The 17,783-nt window shown below is 36.1% G+C and overlaps 1 protein-coding gene across 24 annotated transcripts in view; it reads left to right on the plus strand.

Annotated features, from left to right (window-relative positions):
- kif1aa (kinesin family member 1Aa) overlaps positions 1 to 17,783 on the plus strand; it is an 87,057-nt gene that overhangs the window by 24,127 nt on the left and 45,147 nt on the right. For 14 of the 24 annotated variants that reach the window (XM_051111626.1, XM_051111628.1, XM_051111629.1 and 11 more), the window contains exons 7-20: positions 1,785 to 1,896; positions 2,120 to 2,197; positions 4,086 to 4,151; positions 4,272 to 4,289; positions 4,672 to 4,750; positions 4,834 to 4,912; positions 5,288 to 5,430; positions 8,138 to 8,176; positions 13,972 to 14,174; positions 15,973 to 16,052; positions 16,146 to 16,221; positions 17,005 to 17,084; positions 17,179 to 17,285; positions 17,371 to 17,451. In XM_051111626.1, coding sequence (XP_050967583.1) covers positions 1,785 to 1,896; positions 2,120 to 2,197; positions 4,086 to 4,151; positions 4,272 to 4,289; positions 4,672 to 4,750; positions 4,834 to 4,912; positions 5,288 to 5,430; positions 8,138 to 8,176; positions 13,972 to 14,174; positions 15,973 to 16,052; positions 16,146 to 16,221; positions 17,005 to 17,084; positions 17,179 to 17,285; positions 17,371 to 17,451 — 1,241 coding nt within the window. The remainder of the gene's footprint in view (positions 1 to 1,784; positions 1,897 to 2,119; positions 2,198 to 4,085; positions 4,152 to 4,271; positions 4,290 to 4,671; positions 4,751 to 4,833; positions 4,913 to 5,287; positions 5,431 to 8,137; positions 8,177 to 13,971; positions 14,175 to 15,972; positions 16,053 to 16,145; positions 16,222 to 17,004; positions 17,085 to 17,178; positions 17,286 to 17,370; positions 17,452 to 17,783) is intronic. The other 10 variants (XM_051111639.1, XM_051111647.1, XM_051111649.1 and 7 more) reach the window with 3 other exon arrangements.

The following is a 17,783-nucleotide window of genomic DNA, read 5'->3' on the forward strand; positions in this document are numbered from 1 at the left end:
CATATTTGAGTTCTGTTTTATTATAGCCAGGCACATTCTGTTTGTTCTTAAACATAGTAAGAAAGTATAGGTGAATTAATGTAATCATTAAATTATTTGCTGTCACTTAAAGCCATAAATGGATATTTGGAGATTTTGAGTGTTGCCATAGAAACAAATCATTTCTGAGTCTGGGGACATGATCAGCTCAAACTAGAATCTCAGAGCTGCTATTTTGTAATTACAGTAATTCTGGCACAGTGTGAAAGTATTCTATTCTATTCTATTCTATTCTATTCTATTCTATTCTGGCTTTCAGAAATAACCAGACCACTGGTCTCACTCTTCAGTACAGTCGTAGTCACATTTGTTTTTTTAAGGTCTTTATGCCCACATTGAGAGGAAAACAAACATTTACTTATTGTTCAGGCTTATCATCATGGAAACAAATGGATCATTTAATTCCAGGAGGCATTATGTTAGTACATTCCTGTTTCCTCAGCTTAGCGTCAGTCAACAGTTCTCTAATCTCAATGTGTTGAGATACACCCCTGCCAATACACTACACTTTCCTCCTACGCTATACTTTTAGCCTGTTATGTAAGTTGATGTTTGGCAAAACAGATGGGAGCTAATTAATGAAATAAATAATTAGGATGTCTAAAAAATGTAGCAAAAATTGTAGTTTTTTCAGTGTAATGTTTTAACTTATGTTATAGTCTGAGGTCTGTTAGAATTGAATTTTAGCTGCATTTGATGAATACGAAGTACCACACAAAAGTTTGGGGTTAGTAAGATTTTTTGTTTTGTTGTTGAAAGAAATTTCCTACTAAGATTAAAAATGAAATTACATTTAAATTATTTTTTTCTCACGACTGAGAGTTATAAAGTCTGAATTGCGAGATATAAACTTTTTTCTCGTAATTGTGTTTATATCTTGCAATTTTACCTTTTTTCTCGCAATTCAATTTTTTTTTCTCAGGATTATGTGATATAAAATCACAGTTGTGAGTTATGAGGTTAGAATTGTGAGATATAAAGTCAGAATAGCGGGATATAAACCTTTTCCTCGCAATTGCAGTTTATATCTCACAATTCTAACTTTTTTCTCGCAGTTGTGTGTTATTAAGTGGATATAAACTTTTTTATTTATACAATTTATATTTCACAATTCTAACTTTTTTCTCGCAATTTAAATTTTCTTTTCCAGAATTGCATGATATAAACTCACAGTTGTGAGTTATAAAGACAGAATTGCAAGATATAAAGTCAGAATTGCGGGATATTAACTTTTTTTCTTGCAATTGTGAGTTCATATCTCGCAATTCTGACTTTTTTTTTCTCAGGATTATGAGATATAAACTCACAATTGTGAGTTATAAATTCAGAATTGCGAGATATAAACCTTTTTCTCACAATTGCAAGTTTATATCTTGCAATTCTAACATTTTTTTGCAATTCAGATGTAAAAAATATGAACATTTATTCAGTGGTGGAAACTGACTTTTTATAGTTTTTCTATGTGCCAGTTTTTACACATTTCCTAAAAAAAAAATCATACAGCCTTCAAACGTTTGAATGGTACTGTACATTAAAGATCTAAATACATCAGGGAAACCTTTTGTTGATCATTAAATTTCAGTTCAAGATCAGATGATTCACAGAGGCAGAAGTTAGCACAAATGCTTTGATATGGTTTAAAAAGACTTGCGAAAACCCAAAAAACACAGCACTTCCTCACATGGATTGAAGTCTGAGCGCTCAATATGAATGAAGTTTCTGAATGGTGATATTCTGTTATCCAGGACAGTAGCTGCCACCAACATGAATGAGACCAGCAGCCGTTCACACGCTGTCTTCAACATCATCTTCACCCAGAAGCGTTTTGACTCGGAGACAGACAACACTTCAGAAAAGGTACATGCTGCTGTTGCATATTACAGACCCTGTCAGTCACAATAAACAGCTCAGTTTAGAACAAGAGGTTAGGTCACTTCTCTCCCACCCTTACACAAGGCTGTATTGGATGACTTTTGACATTGGGAGTATTTTTTTTCTGTATGGGAGATGTGAAAGGTGATATGGGCTTGTCCATTTCTCAGCATGTTCATTATTGACCTCTCCCGAACTTCTCTGGCAGGTCAGCAAAATCAGTCTGGTGGATTTAGCCGGCAGTGAGAGAGCAGATTCCACTGGAGCCAAAGGCACACGGCTCAAGGTGACTAAAATATGTATTTATATACAGTGCCTATGGAAAATCATCATACCCTGTGAAAACCTCTAACTTTTGTCACATTACACCCTGGAAAATAAAATAAATTTTTGAGCTGCATGTACACATTATAACCTTCATCATTAAGTAAAATATCATTTTAAAAAATTCTGGAGGACTATTAAAAATTAATCAGTGAAATGCCTGGTTTGGGAACGTGATCAGCCCCTTTGAGTATTCCATTGTAAATTTGCTCAGGTGCAAGCAATCAACTTCCAGATTAAATACATGGCCAATTGCCCCACCTGACATCAGTAGTAGTGATATTGATTACTTCAGAATAAAACGAGCTGTTTCTTGAAGACTCCACTGTTAGTAGTGCATGGCACGGCAAAGAATTCACCATGGTTGGGAAAGTGCTTTCAAAAGACCTCCAGGATAAAGTTGTAGAAAGGCGCAAGTCAGGAGAAGGCTACAAAAACATTTCAAAGGCTTTAGCTGTCCCTCGGAGTACTGTTCAGAGCATCGTTAAGATGGAAAGCGTATGACACCACCAGCACACTGCATAGATCAGGCTGTCCATCTAAAGTGGATGACAGAGCCAGGAGGACATTGATAAGAGAAGTTACAAGGAGACCAAAAGTAACTTTGAGGGATTTAAAAGGCTTTATGGCTGGGTCTGGTCAGTCTGTGCATGTGACAACTATCTCCCAAGCTTTGCACAAAGCTGGCCTGTATGGCAGGGTGGCATGAAAGAAGACTTTCATAAAAAAGTGTCAAACTCTGTCTCGTTTGTACTATGCAAAAACACATTGATTCTGATACCTTCTGGCAAAAGGTGCTATGGTCTGATGAGACCAAAATTGACCTTTTTTGAACTCCAAGCGCTATGTTTGGGAAAAAGCACACACAGCACACCACCCAAAACACACCATACCTACTGTGAAGCGTGGTGGTGGCAGCATTATGTTGTGGGAGTGTTTCTCTTCAGCTGTGACTGGGCCATTGGTCAGGATTGAAAGGAAAATGGATGCTTGTAAGTACATCCAAATTCTTTAGAAAAACCTGTGTCCTTCTGCTAGACAGCTGAAGATGGGCGGGTTATTCACCTTCCAACACGACAATGAGCCTAAACATACTGCCAAAACAACATCGATAAGGATAAGAAGGTGAATGTCCTTGAGTGGCCAAGTCAGAGCCCTGACTTAAATCCAATCGAAAATCTGTGGATGGATTTGAAGAGAGCAGTTCATTGCCTCTCACCACAGAATTTGACTGAACTTGAGCAATTCTGCAAGGAAGAATGGGCAAATATTCCCCAATCAAGGTGTGCAAAACTAGTACAGAAATATCCAAAAAGACTGATGGCTGTAATCAAAGTAAAAGGTGGCTCTACAAAGTATTTAAGGGACTGATGACTTTTCCAACCCGGCTATTTTTTTTTTTTATTCATTTGTAGAACTGATGTGTTTTTTCTTTCATTGGTTTGATGTTGTAAGACCAAAATTGTAAATAAAGCTGGAAAAGTTATTTGGAATGGGGTTTGATTTCAGTCTGTATGACAAATAAAGTAACTATTTCAAAGGGGTATGATGATTTTCTGTATGTTCACTTCCCTTTCCCTATTGTCTATTGTCCTTTCATGCCCTCTATTTAACTCCCTCAGTATCTCAGTAGTCATCCACATGATTGTATCCTTTCTGTGTCTTCTATATTTTCTATTGTCTACAAATGTGTCTCTCTCCTTCTCCCTTTGTCCTCTAATTATCTACTCTTACTTCCTGCTATCAGTGCACAGAGAAAATGCTGGCATTTTGACTGCTTCATTGTATCATCAATAATTTTTTGATTTTGGAATTGTAATTCTATGTTCTACTTACTCATTCCATCCCAGGAAGGGGCAAACATCAATAAATCACTCACTACCCTGGGAAAAGTCATTTCAGCCCTGGCTGAGGTGGTAAGTGTTTTGTTTTGCTCTGAGCCTTGAGGATGTTTGATGATTTATTATTTTCTGCATAAAAAGTTTAGTGTGTGTCATTTTAATCACTTGCAATTTATTTCATCACTTATTTTGCAGGATTCTGGCGGAAACAAGGTATAATACTTCATCACTTTATCTATCTATCTATCTATCTATCTATTCTATCTATCTATTCATACTGTCAAATGAATGCTGCTCTTTGTTTTGAACTAAATAATTAATTGTAACTTAATTTATTTGGATTATTAATTTTGGTATTAATCTATATTTATCAAAGAATACTGGGGAAAATGTATCAAATTTTCCACATTTTTTTAAATAATCTAAATAAATAAATAAAAACAGCATAATAGTTTTAGATAAAATAAATGCAGCCTTGTTAAGCATAAGAGTGTTGTTAAAAAAAAACAAAAAAAAAAAAACTTACCAACCCAATATAATATAATATAATATAATATATATATTTTTTTATTTAATAATTTTTTTCCCCACACAGAACAAAAAGAAGAAGAAAGTAGAAAGTTTTATTCCATACAGGGATTCTGTATTGACCTGGCTACTGAGAGAGAACCTTGGTATGTATCAAGGTGTTCTGTCACATGAAACAGAATTTTAATGTATTCTCAATCTTGAAGCGCTTGACCTTTGACCTTTACAGGTGGCAACTCTCGCACTGCGATGGTGGCGGCTCTCAGTCCTGCCGATATCAACTATGATGAAACCCTCAGCACTCTCAGGTATTCTGCCTCAGTAAAACACCAGTTTTATCATTTTTCCCTCTGTCTGAGGTTGGTAATGAGCTAGTTAATAAGCTGACGGGTGCCTCAGTATGTTACATAATGAGAACGTTCCTGTTCCCTCTCCACACACCTGCTTCTCACTTGAAACGCCCTTCAAAGATGCTGGTGTGCAGTAATACTGCTGAGCAGAGTAACTGGGCACCTATCAGTGTGTGTGCATGAAACAGAGTTTAATGTGTTTCTAAAATACAGTATATATACTGTATCTAATGCAACATCCAAAAATAAGCAGCATGTTAAAGCATATTTTACATATATTACTGTTTGTTTATTCTTCTTTACCATCCTAATTTCTCTTTGTATGTGAATCAGGTATGCAGACAGGGCTAAGCAGATCCGTTGTAATGCTGTGATCAATGAAGATCCTAATAACCGTCTGGTACGTGAGCTGAAAGAAGAGGTGTCCCGTCTTAAGGACCTCCTCTATGCCCAAGGCCTGGGTGACATCATCGAGAGTAAGAGCGTTTGCTTTTTATCTGCTCTGCTTTCATTTCATCTTAAATATTTCATTAGACAGTGTGCAACCATTTTTGTTTTTATGATACTGAGACATACATTACTGCATATGTTTTATTGTTCTGTTCTAAACCCTAGTAAGCTGCCTACAGAGACAGCTTTTTTAAGGCATCATATGACAACGGCTATTCAAAAAAAAAACTAGACAACTTAAAGGGCTAGTTCACCCAAAAATGAAATTTCTGTCAATAATTACTCACCCTAATGTCGTTCCAAAACTGTAAGACCTTTGTTCATCTTCTAAACACAAATTAAGATATTTTTGATGAAATCCGAGAGCTTTACATTTATGATGAGAACCGTCGAAGACTGACACGGAAGAGAAAAAATTGTCAGTTTTTGTTTTCTTTGCACACAAAACATATTCTTGTAGCTTCATAAAATTATTATTAAACCATTGATATCACATGGAATATTTTAACAATGTCCTTACTACCCTTTTGGGCCTTAAACGAGTCAGTTGCGTTGCTGTCTAGGGTCAGAAAGCTCTTGGATTTCATCAAAATTATCTTAATTTATGTTACGAAGATGAACGAAGGCCTTACAGGTTTGGAACAACATGACAGAGAGGAATTAATGACAGAATTATCATTTTTGGGTGAACTATTCCTTTTAAGTAGGCTGCCTTTTAAGCACATTTTGGCCATATTTTTAGAAAACATGTATGTAGTGGTGAAACACTGAAAATATGTATTCAAAATGGTGGATGGAAAATAATGTTGATTAAACATATCCTAGTTATAGTATTCACTATTGAAAAGGCACAATATGTGAGATTTTTTTTTTTAATTAAAATATCCAAAAACCACTAGAATACTGTTATATATTTTGCTGATTTGTGTACTTACATTATCCCAAATGTTTCGAAGAATGTTTAAATCTAGAGAAATAAGCAAAAGAAAATAGGAAACCCCAAAGACGCTTCAATATGTTATGCATTTTATTAGATAAGTGACAAACACACAGAGTCATACGCATGACCGGAAGAAGCGGAAGTGGTCAACTGTGGCATAATAAAAGCTTAGCTTTCGAGCAGTGTGTTGCGCTCGTCCTTAATTAGCAATCGCTCCAGCCTCCTCGTTTCGCTTCCACAACTTTTAGCCCCACCCTGCTTCATACTACAATGACCTTTAGAAGTCTTTAATACATTAGCTCATCCATGGACATGAGTCCTGATGGATTGCATCAGCTGTGGGGATGAAGACAACAGTGATTCCACACTCAGGCCATGTCCACACTAATATGTTTTCGTTTAAAAAAGCATCTTTTTCTCTCCGTTTTGGCCTTCCGTCCACACTGAGGCGGCATTTTTTGGTCAAGGAAAACTGAGCTTTTTGAAAACGCTTTCCAAAGTGGATAAATTTGAAAATGCCATTTTCACAATGCAGTGTGGACTGTGAAAACGGAGGCTTTTGAAAACGATGACGCATGTTTAGTCATATGACGCATATTGTACCAATAGATATCTATGTTTATACCGGTAATTGTGGCTGTTATGTGCTATTCAGTTTCACACTGCTTCCAAAGATATATTTGTACACTCTTCATATTACAGTCCTAAAAAGATGACAGAAAATGTACTTACAGTTGCTGTCCTGACTCCTGCAGCTAAATGTGAGGGCAGCTGCTTTTTAGATCAAACTGAGAACTGAAAACGTATTATGTCTGTTCCGTCTGTATCATCTCAGTGAGTTTTTATGCATGCGCAGTATGACGAATTTAACGTTTTCCTACATTTCAGTGCGGATGAGAAACATTTGGAAAGCGCTAGTGTGGACGGAGAGCGTTTTAAAACGAAAACTCCATTTTCAAATGTATCCGGATTAATGTAGACGTAGCCTCAATCACAGCGTCTTTTGTTTTGAATATGCACCCTCTAGCCACGAAAACTTACATATTGTGTCTTTAATTGCTAATATTTGTTTCTTATGTATTATGTTTATTAGAGTATCAAACTGTTAGCTTAGCAGCATGCTAACACTAAACTTTAACGTCGGTTTAAATCTCAGTGTTAAGCACTACTTGTGCACCATGTGAAGTTGCTGTCAACGTAAAGTATTTAAAAATAGTCACGTTTTGATATTCCATAATGGTTAATTCTGCCTTATTAGGCAGCTGCCTATGTTGGATAGTAGGCAGCAAGCAGCTTGCAAGGTTTTGGAACAGAACTTCTGTCTCTATGAGAGATTTGCATATATAATCATGGATTGTTAAAATGAAGCATAAATCATTAACTAAAGCACACACATACACACACACACATACACATTAAAATGTACACACTTTAATCAACTCACATTGATTCACTGGGTCCTCTACTCTTCCCTGTGCACTCCTAACTCTATTTCTATATTTCTTCTAATCACTCGTTTCTTTTCTCATCCTATCGTCTCTCGATGGTGATCCCAGCGGGGAAATGCCTTAGAACAGACGATCTGGAGTCCAGCCCTCTGGGTTTGGTACAATTCAGTGTCAAGTGACTTTCCAAAGTCTAATTTAGACTCAGAATTTCCTCTTAGCTCTTAGTCTTTTTGTGTCAAACAGTTCGTCTCAGTTTCCTCTCTCTCTCTTTCTCTTGTTTTCTGTTCAATTTGATATCTCTTTTATTCTTCTTACTCTTGTTTCTTCTTTGTCATTCTCTCTCAGCCTTTCGGGGGCCAGTTGAAGATTTTGCTGGTTTGAAATGTGTGTTTCTTGGGCTCTCTCTCACTCTCTCTTCTATGCTTTTGCAGTTTTTATGGATAAAGCAGATCTCTGCAGCCTCAGGGTCCATTCAAGGGTTTGAGAGAAAATTCATACTCTCTCAATCATACAAAAATCATATCAGAGCCATGTTCATGTCATATCCCATGAAAGCCATAAATGTTTGTCTGTTAAGGCTATCAAATTATTTTATTGTATTTTCTTTGTGTAGTTGTAAATATATTAATCCGCTTTTATAATTGCCAGTAACAATTATACCATTTTATAAATAATATACTAAATTTCATAACAGCATTACTATATTTGATAACTATTTAGTAACTAATAATTGTATTATTATAAAAAATGTAGATATTCGTAATGGACAAGCATAATACAGCCTTCTAATAATCTAACTGATTATTACCAAAATGCCATTTTTGGGGGTGGTATTTTGGTGATATATTGTGATTTTATTTGGTTGTTGCTTTTTTCTAACCCTGGTTGCTAGTGTGGTTTCTGAGCTGAAAGCTGCTTTATCTAGTCTGGTGCTGCAGGGCTGTTTGTTCCCTCGCTCTTTTTTTTCACCTCCTCTTTTTGTTATCTTTCTCTTTTGGCTTGCATTGCAGAGAAGAATAAATGTTATGTCACACTTACAAACTAATTGATCTCACTCATCCACTCATCTGTCACATTAGGTAATGTTCTTCAGTTGCTCTCACAGTGTCAACATTTTCTATATTTCAGTTAACAAGAATGAACAGGTTAAGTAATGCTAAACAATTGTGATTTAATGCTGAAATCAGTGGACTTGAGGAATATCTTTGTCTTGTGTAACTTAGTATCAAACAAAGTGGCATCTGCATGTACAATGAGCTACTTTTCTTTACAATATGTAGTGTTCAATTTTGTGATCTAATGCAAGGAAATTTATTCTTTAAGTGTAACTTGTGTCTGAATACTTCTGGGACACAGTATGCAAAATCACACTGCACTACAGTTCTCCAAGACATGGGAGAAAGGCTTATATCTACTTGTATTTCGCAGTGGAAGGAGTTTATAGCAGATGTGTGTTTGAGTGACAGCTCGTGTTCTCTAAAGCTTTATGCAATGGTTGCCTGTTGCTAGTTGCAGCTTTATTAACTTTATGAACTAAACATCAACCCTAATGCTTCTTAAAGGAATAGTTCACCCAAAAGTGACAATTACCTCATGACAATTACCTCAAACCATCCTAGATGTAAATGACTTTCTTCTTTCAAGCGAATATAATCTGAGTTATTTAAAAAAAAAAGTCCTGGCTCTTCCAAGCTTTATAATGGCAGTAAATGGCTGTTGAGATTCAGTAGTTCACTAAAGTGCATCCATCCATCGTAAAAGTACTCCACACAGCTCCAGGGGGTTAATAAAGGCCTCCTGAAACAAATCGATGAAGCAAAATGAAAAATATCCATATTTGAAACTTTATAGTAGACAGTTAGTGGAAGCAAGAGGTTACGGTATGTAAAGTTTTAAATGTGGATATTTTTCATTTTGCTTCATCAATTTGTTTCAGGAGGCCTTTGTTAACCCCCTGGAGCAGTGTGGAGTACTTTCTATGAAGGATGGATGGATTTTATTGGACTATTGAATCACAACAGCCATTCACTGCCATTATAAGGCTTGGAAGAGCCAGGACATTTTTTAATATAACTCTGACTGTATTCGTCTGAAAAAAGATAGTCATATACACCTATGATGGCTTGAGGGTGAATAAATCATGGGGTAATTTTCATTTTTGGGTGAACTATCCTTTTAAAATCCTAGTATGTAACACAGCTCACATTTAAAGCTAATGATAATGAGGGTAAGCAAGGAGAATTTGTGGTCTTGATCTTACATCTTTTTGAGTAGAGATAGATTATTGTTACATATTTTTGATATTTTTGACTTACAGTTAATTCAGAAGTTACCACATTAAGCTTTTTTTCAGTCACTTGAAAAAAATAAAACGATAACATTGCGTTCTTCAGGGTTTTGGTAGTACGTGAGAAGTTTTTCCAGATTTATTTTCAGATTGGCAGCATCTGTTTACATGTGAGGAGGAAGTAGATGCTACTTAATATATATATATATATATATATATATATATAATTCATGTTTTCACCATGGGTGCTGTAGTGTTATTAGTAAACTATTGTATTATTTGTTCATATTTAGAATTACCATTTATTTTTCATATTTTAATTGAAGCTTCAGGGATTTTTGTTGTGTGAAATCATTCATTTTTATTGGCAACCAGTCATTCAGTTTTAGTAAGTTTAGAGCTTAAACTTATTTATTTAAATTAGAACAAATAGCGATATAGATTTTATTCAGACACAGAATGAACAGAAATGACATTCTATTTGTACTATAGATAAATTGTTATTAGAAAAAAAACCTGCTAAATCCAGGTTGGCTGTTTACACTATAAGATATATGTCACAGGCCATTCGTGAAAAACAATCTTTGATCACATTTGCTGTATGATGTAGCCGTTATTGAAACACAGACTGATGATGTAGAGAGGGGTAAAAAGCTTAGTTAATCTCAAGCCTTGCATGCATTGGCACAAAGCACTGCTTAAAGCAGAAAATATTAGCAGACGTGCCTTTCTTTAATGTACATTATGTAATCCTCTCATATCAGCTATGCATAGAATAGCATGTGAATCCCCAGTCTCCATCTTAGCTTTGTGTTTAGTCATCTGTCACCAGGGGCTACGTCTTCTCACGTTTTACCCAAGATACTTGCCTTGTATCTCTCTTAGGAGTGTAGTAGCACCGTGTAAGCGCTCTGTTGCCATAGCAGCACTGTCAGAGCTGAGAGATGTTATTGTGCTGAAGGTTACAGAGAAATTACAAAGCCAGACTCTCTGTAGAATGTACGTTTATTTAGCTGTTATATCCCGTGTTATATTTCACATGGTATTAGCATAACTGTTCAGCTAGAGTTATGTGATATTTAGTGGTTGGATAGGTGGATATTACTATATATGAAATGCTGACAGTGTCTCTTAATAGGAGAAACGTGGGAGGATATTTCCTGTGTGCGGCTCACAAGAGCCGTGAATGTTGTTTTGTAACTCAGATGTAGGCTGTAAGTTATTTCATTGTCAAATGGATTTCACGAGAGCATAATGGAGCTGGTAATGGAGGTTTTACTGTGGTCAGCGATGACGATCATTCTGGTTAGAGATGACGGTAATGAGAGTCACTGGCTTTTAGCAGAAATATGAGCTCATTGCTAATGTACTATAGTCAACATTTGCTTATATAAAGTGTATGTTAATTAGAAAGCTGGGCTAATGCTAGATACTGTTAAGGATATTGAGGGACATAAAAAGCTTAGGCTAAAATAGCATGGCATTCTCCTTTTAGACAGTGTTTTTTTTAGACACAGAAGTCTGTGTAATGCATATTTTCTCTATAACTTTTTGTTAGGTATATTTTAGCAATATTGTTTAAAAGCCCTAAAACTCCATTGGTGATATAATGCATATTTAAAAGGATAGTTCATAAAATGAGAGTTATGTAATCATTTATTCACTAAGTCTAAATCATTTGGGTTTGAAGTTTCCAAATGGACATGTAGGTAGTTTAAAGGAGAAGGCCACTTCCAAAATGAAGATTCACATATAATTTACTCACCCCCTTGTCATCCAAGATGTTCATGTGTTTCTTTCTTCAGTCGTAAAGGTTTCTGCATTTTTCTCCATATAATGGACTGATATGGTGCCCCGATTTTGAACTTCCAAAATGCAGTTTAAATGCGGTTCAAACGATCCCAAATGCGGTTGTGAACGATCCCAGTTGAGGAAGAAGGGTCTTATCTAGCAAAACGATTGGTTATTTTCATAAAAATAAAAATACATGATGTGATTAATATCATGTTTTTAAATATGAGGGTTTCATTCCAAACGTGATTATCTCTAAGATGGACATTTAACATAATAATAATATTTCCATCTGAATCTAACAATGTCATTTCAACAAATGAAAAAGTCAACCGTCTATTAATTATCATGTTAATTATTGTGCCTTTTAGACCCAAAAGCAGGGGTGCTTTTTTCCCCAAATACCATACTTTTATACATTCTTTCGTTATTTAAAAACTGCTGCTTTAATTACCTTAAACAAAACTGAAAATCATTAAGAAGACCTTTGTTTCAAGATACATTAAAAAAATTGCAATTGCTACTTAAATCTACAACATTTTTAAAAACATCAAATATTAGATCAAGTAAGCACAGAATCGACTTTGCTCTACTGCCCATGATCGAGTCAAGGATCAGACAAATTTGCACATGTATCTTGAAAAGCGGATGTTTTGGAAAGTGCTACCATCTAGTGGTTTAGAGGAAAATAGTATCAAAAGCGCCGTTTACCCTGGGGGCGCCTTTAGGCCCCGTTGTACCCTACCACTTGACTCATATGCTGGATTAATTTCTCAGTACTTTTTATGTCATTTTTGGCTCATGAACATTTTGGACACCACTGACTTTCATAATATGAACCGCTGAACATTTTTCTAAATAACAATAAATAATTATTTATCAATAGGGTAAGAAAAATAGAACTCTAATCCAGATGTATCTTTTTTTTTTTTTTTAAACAGCTTGCTTTCTGATTAATAGTAGTATTAAATGCTTGTTTTATACATCTTAGTCGTGTTAGATGCCATACTGAATTTAACACAGTTAAAAATGAGGCTTTAAGGGATAGACTTACTTTTTACAGTGGCACACACTGTATAAAGGTCCTAGATCAGGTGTGTCAAACTCCGGTCCTGGAGCCCTGCAGAGTTTAGATGCAACCCTAATTAAACACACCTGATCCAACTAATCAAGTCCTTCAGGCTTAATTGAAAACTGCATAGTATGTGTGTTGGAGCAGGGTTGGAACAAAACTCTGCAGGGCTGCGGCCCTTCAGGAACTGAGTTTGACACCCCTGTTCTAGATCATGTAATTTTCACAGCTTCAAAACTATTTTATGTTTTCATCAACTGAAAGTTTTTTGGAAAGGCATTTTTTTGTCAACTGAACAACCTTGTTTTTAAAAAGCAGTACAGTCCATTGTAAAGTAAACACACTGTACTTTTGTCCATCAGAGCCTTGTTTTCGTTCCTGTCAAAATATAAATATTACATAGACAAAGGTCTATTGTATTGTGAGAAAGAAAGAAAATCATAGTTTGATGAGGGAGTGTAAATTATGACAGAATTTTCATTTTTGGCAGAACTATTCCTTTAAGACGAAGAAAGGATTGCCATTTAGTTGCTTGAATGGACTAACAGCATTGTACACTCAATGTACACTAACAAATATAAGAAACTGGTGTCAAATAACAGCCCAGATCAATGCATGCATGCCTGTTAAATATTTCAGATGTGGCTCTCAGGTTGCTGTCATTGGATGGGCGGTGTGTAATGCTGTAGCTGAAGCCCGCAGTGTTACATTGCGCTTGAGATGGCTGGCGTGTCTCTGTGCTGCCAGGTGCCTGCGCTAGAGCTCTTATTTTATTTCCGCTTGTTCCCTTTAACTGGGCTGTGACTGTCTGTTCTTTCTTTTGTTTCTTGGGCGTTTCTCCTCACTTGTGAAATTTCTGGGTCTCTGAATTCCAATTCATTTCAAGCTACTGTCTTTCTCTGTCTTCTTTTTTTCTACCTTTTCCTTCCTTCTGCTCATCCTTTTCTGTCTGCTTCTCTCTGAACTCTGTGTCTGTTACCCCCTGCCCCTCTCCCCACTCCCCGCACCTCTCTCCCCCTTCCCCGACAGACATATCCGATCACAAGAACAATAACAATAGTGGCCAAGCTGTCAATCAAAGAGGTGATCTCTCCACAGTGACCAATGCTATGACGGGGATGAGCCCCTCTCCATCTCTCTCCGCCCTGTCCAGCCGGGCTGGTTCCATCAGCAGCCTCCATGATCGCATCATGTTCAGCCCAGGGAGCGAGGAAGCCATTGAGAGACTCAAGGTGACTGATGAAACCCTTCAAATCGCCATCTGACAAACATTTGTCTTGCAACTTCAGATTAAAGTCATGCTGTATTTTACCTTTATAATTTTCCCCTTAGTGTTACTGTATTTAAAGAGATAGTTCACCCAAAAATTAAAATTCTGTCATTGATTTATCACCCTTATGTAGTTCCAAACCTGTAAAGCCTTCATTTATCTTCGGAACACAAATTAAGATATTTTTGATGAAATCCGAGAGCTTTCAGACCCTGCATAGACAGCAAAATAAGTGACATGTTCAAAGCTGAAGTAAGAACACCATTTGACATCAGTGGTTTAACTTGAATGTTATGAAGCTACGAGAATACTTTTTTTCTCTCACCAGGGTTTCTGCGAGTCCTTAAGTCTTAAATTTAGTGATATCAAATTTAAGGCCATAAAAGAGTCTTAAATGGTATAAGAAAGTCTTAATTATGACATCAAGAGGTCTTAAATTTGGGCACGGAAAGACGAGAACTGTGATATGGGCTAATGTGATAATTGAACTTCAAAAATCTATGATTTAATTGAATAAATATGAGTGCTGTGCATTTCGAAGTCAGGTGTTGCTCCGCTTTGTGTACTGCGGTTACTGGGGAAATGCTTTATTTCTGCCGTTCCCAAAGCGCCACCTGCTGACAGAGAATGAAGGTGCACTTTTAATAAGCCCTGCTATTTTTGTTCATACCATTGCAAAAATCGACCCATATTTTTCTGCTGCTTTTTCGTTTTAAAAAGCATAACTTTTGCTTCGGTTATGCCTGTCGTTTACACTACTCTGTTGTTTTTGACCCTCGAAAACAGAGACTTTCGAAAATGCTGCAGACCCCATTTCTACATTTACACTAGTACGTTTTCTGTTTAAAACGCATTACTTTCACTACCGTTACAACTGTCGTTTACACTACTCTGGCATTTTTCGACCCTCAAAAATGGAGACTTTCGAAAACGCAACAGACCCCATTTCTTTGTTTACACTAGTGTGTTTTCATTTTAAAACATAACTTTTGCTATGGTTATGCCTGTCATTTACACTACTTGGGCATTTTCGACACTCAAAAACTGTGAATTTCGAAAACGCCGCAGACCTCATTTCTACGTTTACACAAGTGTTTTTTTGTTTTTTGTTTTTTTTTAATGTCCTTACTACCTTTCTGGGCCTTGAATGTGTCAGTTGCGTTGTTGTCTATGCAGGGTCAGAAAGCTCTCAGATGTCATCAAAAATATCTTAATTTGTGTTCCAAAGTTGAAGTTCTTACAGGTTTGGAACAACATGAGGGTGAGTAATTAATGACAGAATTTTCATTTTTGGGTGAGCTATCCCTTTAAAACTTCTATGTAAATTGGATCTGTTATGATCACATGCTATTCATTGTTGTGGTGATTGGTTCAAAAGAGAGTGCTTGCCTAAATTAGCATCTGTTCGCAAAGATGGCAGATTTCAATTCATGTTTCATAAACCAGCCAAGCAACTACCATTGAAATGAATGAGAATAAGGTCATGTGTTCATGTTTTTATTCCTATGATATTACAAAATTGATTTAAGCATTAGGTATTCGTGAGGGTTTGTTTCAATACATAAAACTAAGAAAGTGTTCTCGTGGCAGAGAGTTTCAAGGTCTGAAAATGACAGTGTATTAACTCTTTAATTAAAAATATTTTACCTTATTATTGACATTTGCTGTTTAAAGATATAAGCCTCACATTAAAAAATGTATAAAACTACCATAGACTTGGTAGCATATTTTTACTTGATATTGTTTGCGATGCCAATTAGGAAACGGAGAAAATTATTGCCGAGCTCAATGAAACCTGGGAAGAGAAGCTTCGCCGTACAGAGGCCATCAGAATGGACAGGTTTGTTATATGTAGCCTTATGTGATTAATAAACAGTTTTTGGTTATGTATAATTAACATACTGAAAAACATCTCCAAAATTGGTTTTCACAGAGAAGCCCTGCTGGCTGAGATGGGTGTGGCCATGCGTGAGGACGGAGGAACTGTTGGCGTCTTTTCACCAAAGAAGGTAAAAAGATTCTAAGAAGAAACCGTGTGCAGGTGGACCACGTATTAAAGCTAATATGTTTGCTCAAATAACCAAATAAGTCCATGAATGTCTTTACGTTCCTTTTCTGAAAGCCCTCGCAGAGAAAACCTCAGCCCGTTTTTATAGACACTGTTGGGCTGTTCTCTCCCAATGAGGTTGGTTGCCATGGATACTGTGTGATTGCATCCTGAACGCTCCTCTCAGACTGTTCTAATGAACCTCTGTGTGTTTTTCCCCATCTGAGCTCTTTTAAATGCGTCTGTGATCTTTATTTAGGGATCTGTTGCTCATTACTCATCTCTGATATGAATGTTGATGTGCTGCAATTCCTTCTAGTCTTTACAGCAAACTTTAAAGCACTTCAAAGACTACAGATCTCAAGCATCATTCCCCCATGATGCTTTTAAAGGTTTTTCTGTCTGGAATCGTACACAATTTTGTGATATCTAAATCCAGTTGCATGGATATACAATATTTTGAAGGATATCGAAACTTGGTGTAAAGACGACTGTCTCCGTAAAATTGATATTTGACTTTCATCTTATTTTCCTGTTTTAAAAGACTATCTGAGTTTCCATTCTATTCCAAATATATCCATTTATAGTCACATTTAGACTGTGGAATGAAGGTATTGATTGTAGTACAAATCTACAACTTAATCTGGCCTGAAACTTTAAGACTATTCAAGCGCTGCCTTGCAAGCACTGTTATTTCATTTAGTGAATACAAAATCTGTCATGCTAATTTGTTCCATAATTACAGACACCCCACCTGGTGAATCTAAATGAAGATCCTTTGATGTCTGAGTGTCTTCTGTATTACATCAAAGATGGAATTACCAGGTTAGTGGCCTTTGTTGGTTTTCATAAACCCCACATATATGCTTCTGTTCAGTAGAATTGGTACTAAGGTGTCTTGATATGCTCCTGTGCTCAGGGTGGGGAGAGAAGATGCCAGCAGAAGACAGGACATTGTTTTGAGTGGTCACTTTATTAAAGAGGAACACTGCACTTTCACCAGCACCACTGGACCTATGGGAGAAGGTTTGTTAATGACGCACCCCACAAACTCACATACACATACACATACGTACCACTGTCTTTATGGCTGTTCTTCCTGTTTCTACAGCTGTCATTCTTGAGCCATGTGAGGGGGCAGAAACTTATGTCAATGGGAAGAGAGTAACAGAGCCCACAGTTCTCAGATCAGGTCTGTTTACACTTTTACCTCACCCAATACAATACTTGTTAAAGCATTATGGTTGATTCCAATTATGTAGGTTTTTTCTATTTTTTCATTTTTAATTAATTTATTTTTATTAAATTGAATTTAATTATGATTTCATTTTTTAATTCATTTATTTATTATTTCGCATTTTAAAATGTGTTTATTTATTTCAGTTTTTTTTTTTATAATTTACACTGCCATTCGAAAGTTTGAGATCTATACATTTTTTAATGTTTTTAAAGAAGTTTCTTGTGCTCATAAACATTGTTTTTTTGATCAAAAATACAGAACAAAAATGTAATATTGTTGTGAAA

The sequence above is a fragment of the Labeo rohita genome, chromosome 6, assembly GCF_022985175.1.
Source record: "Labeo rohita strain BAU-BD-2019 chromosome 6, IGBB_LRoh.1.0, whole genome shotgun sequence".
In the NCBI taxonomy this organism is placed as follows: Eukaryota; Metazoa; Chordata; class Actinopteri; order Cypriniformes; family Cyprinidae; genus Labeo; species Labeo rohita.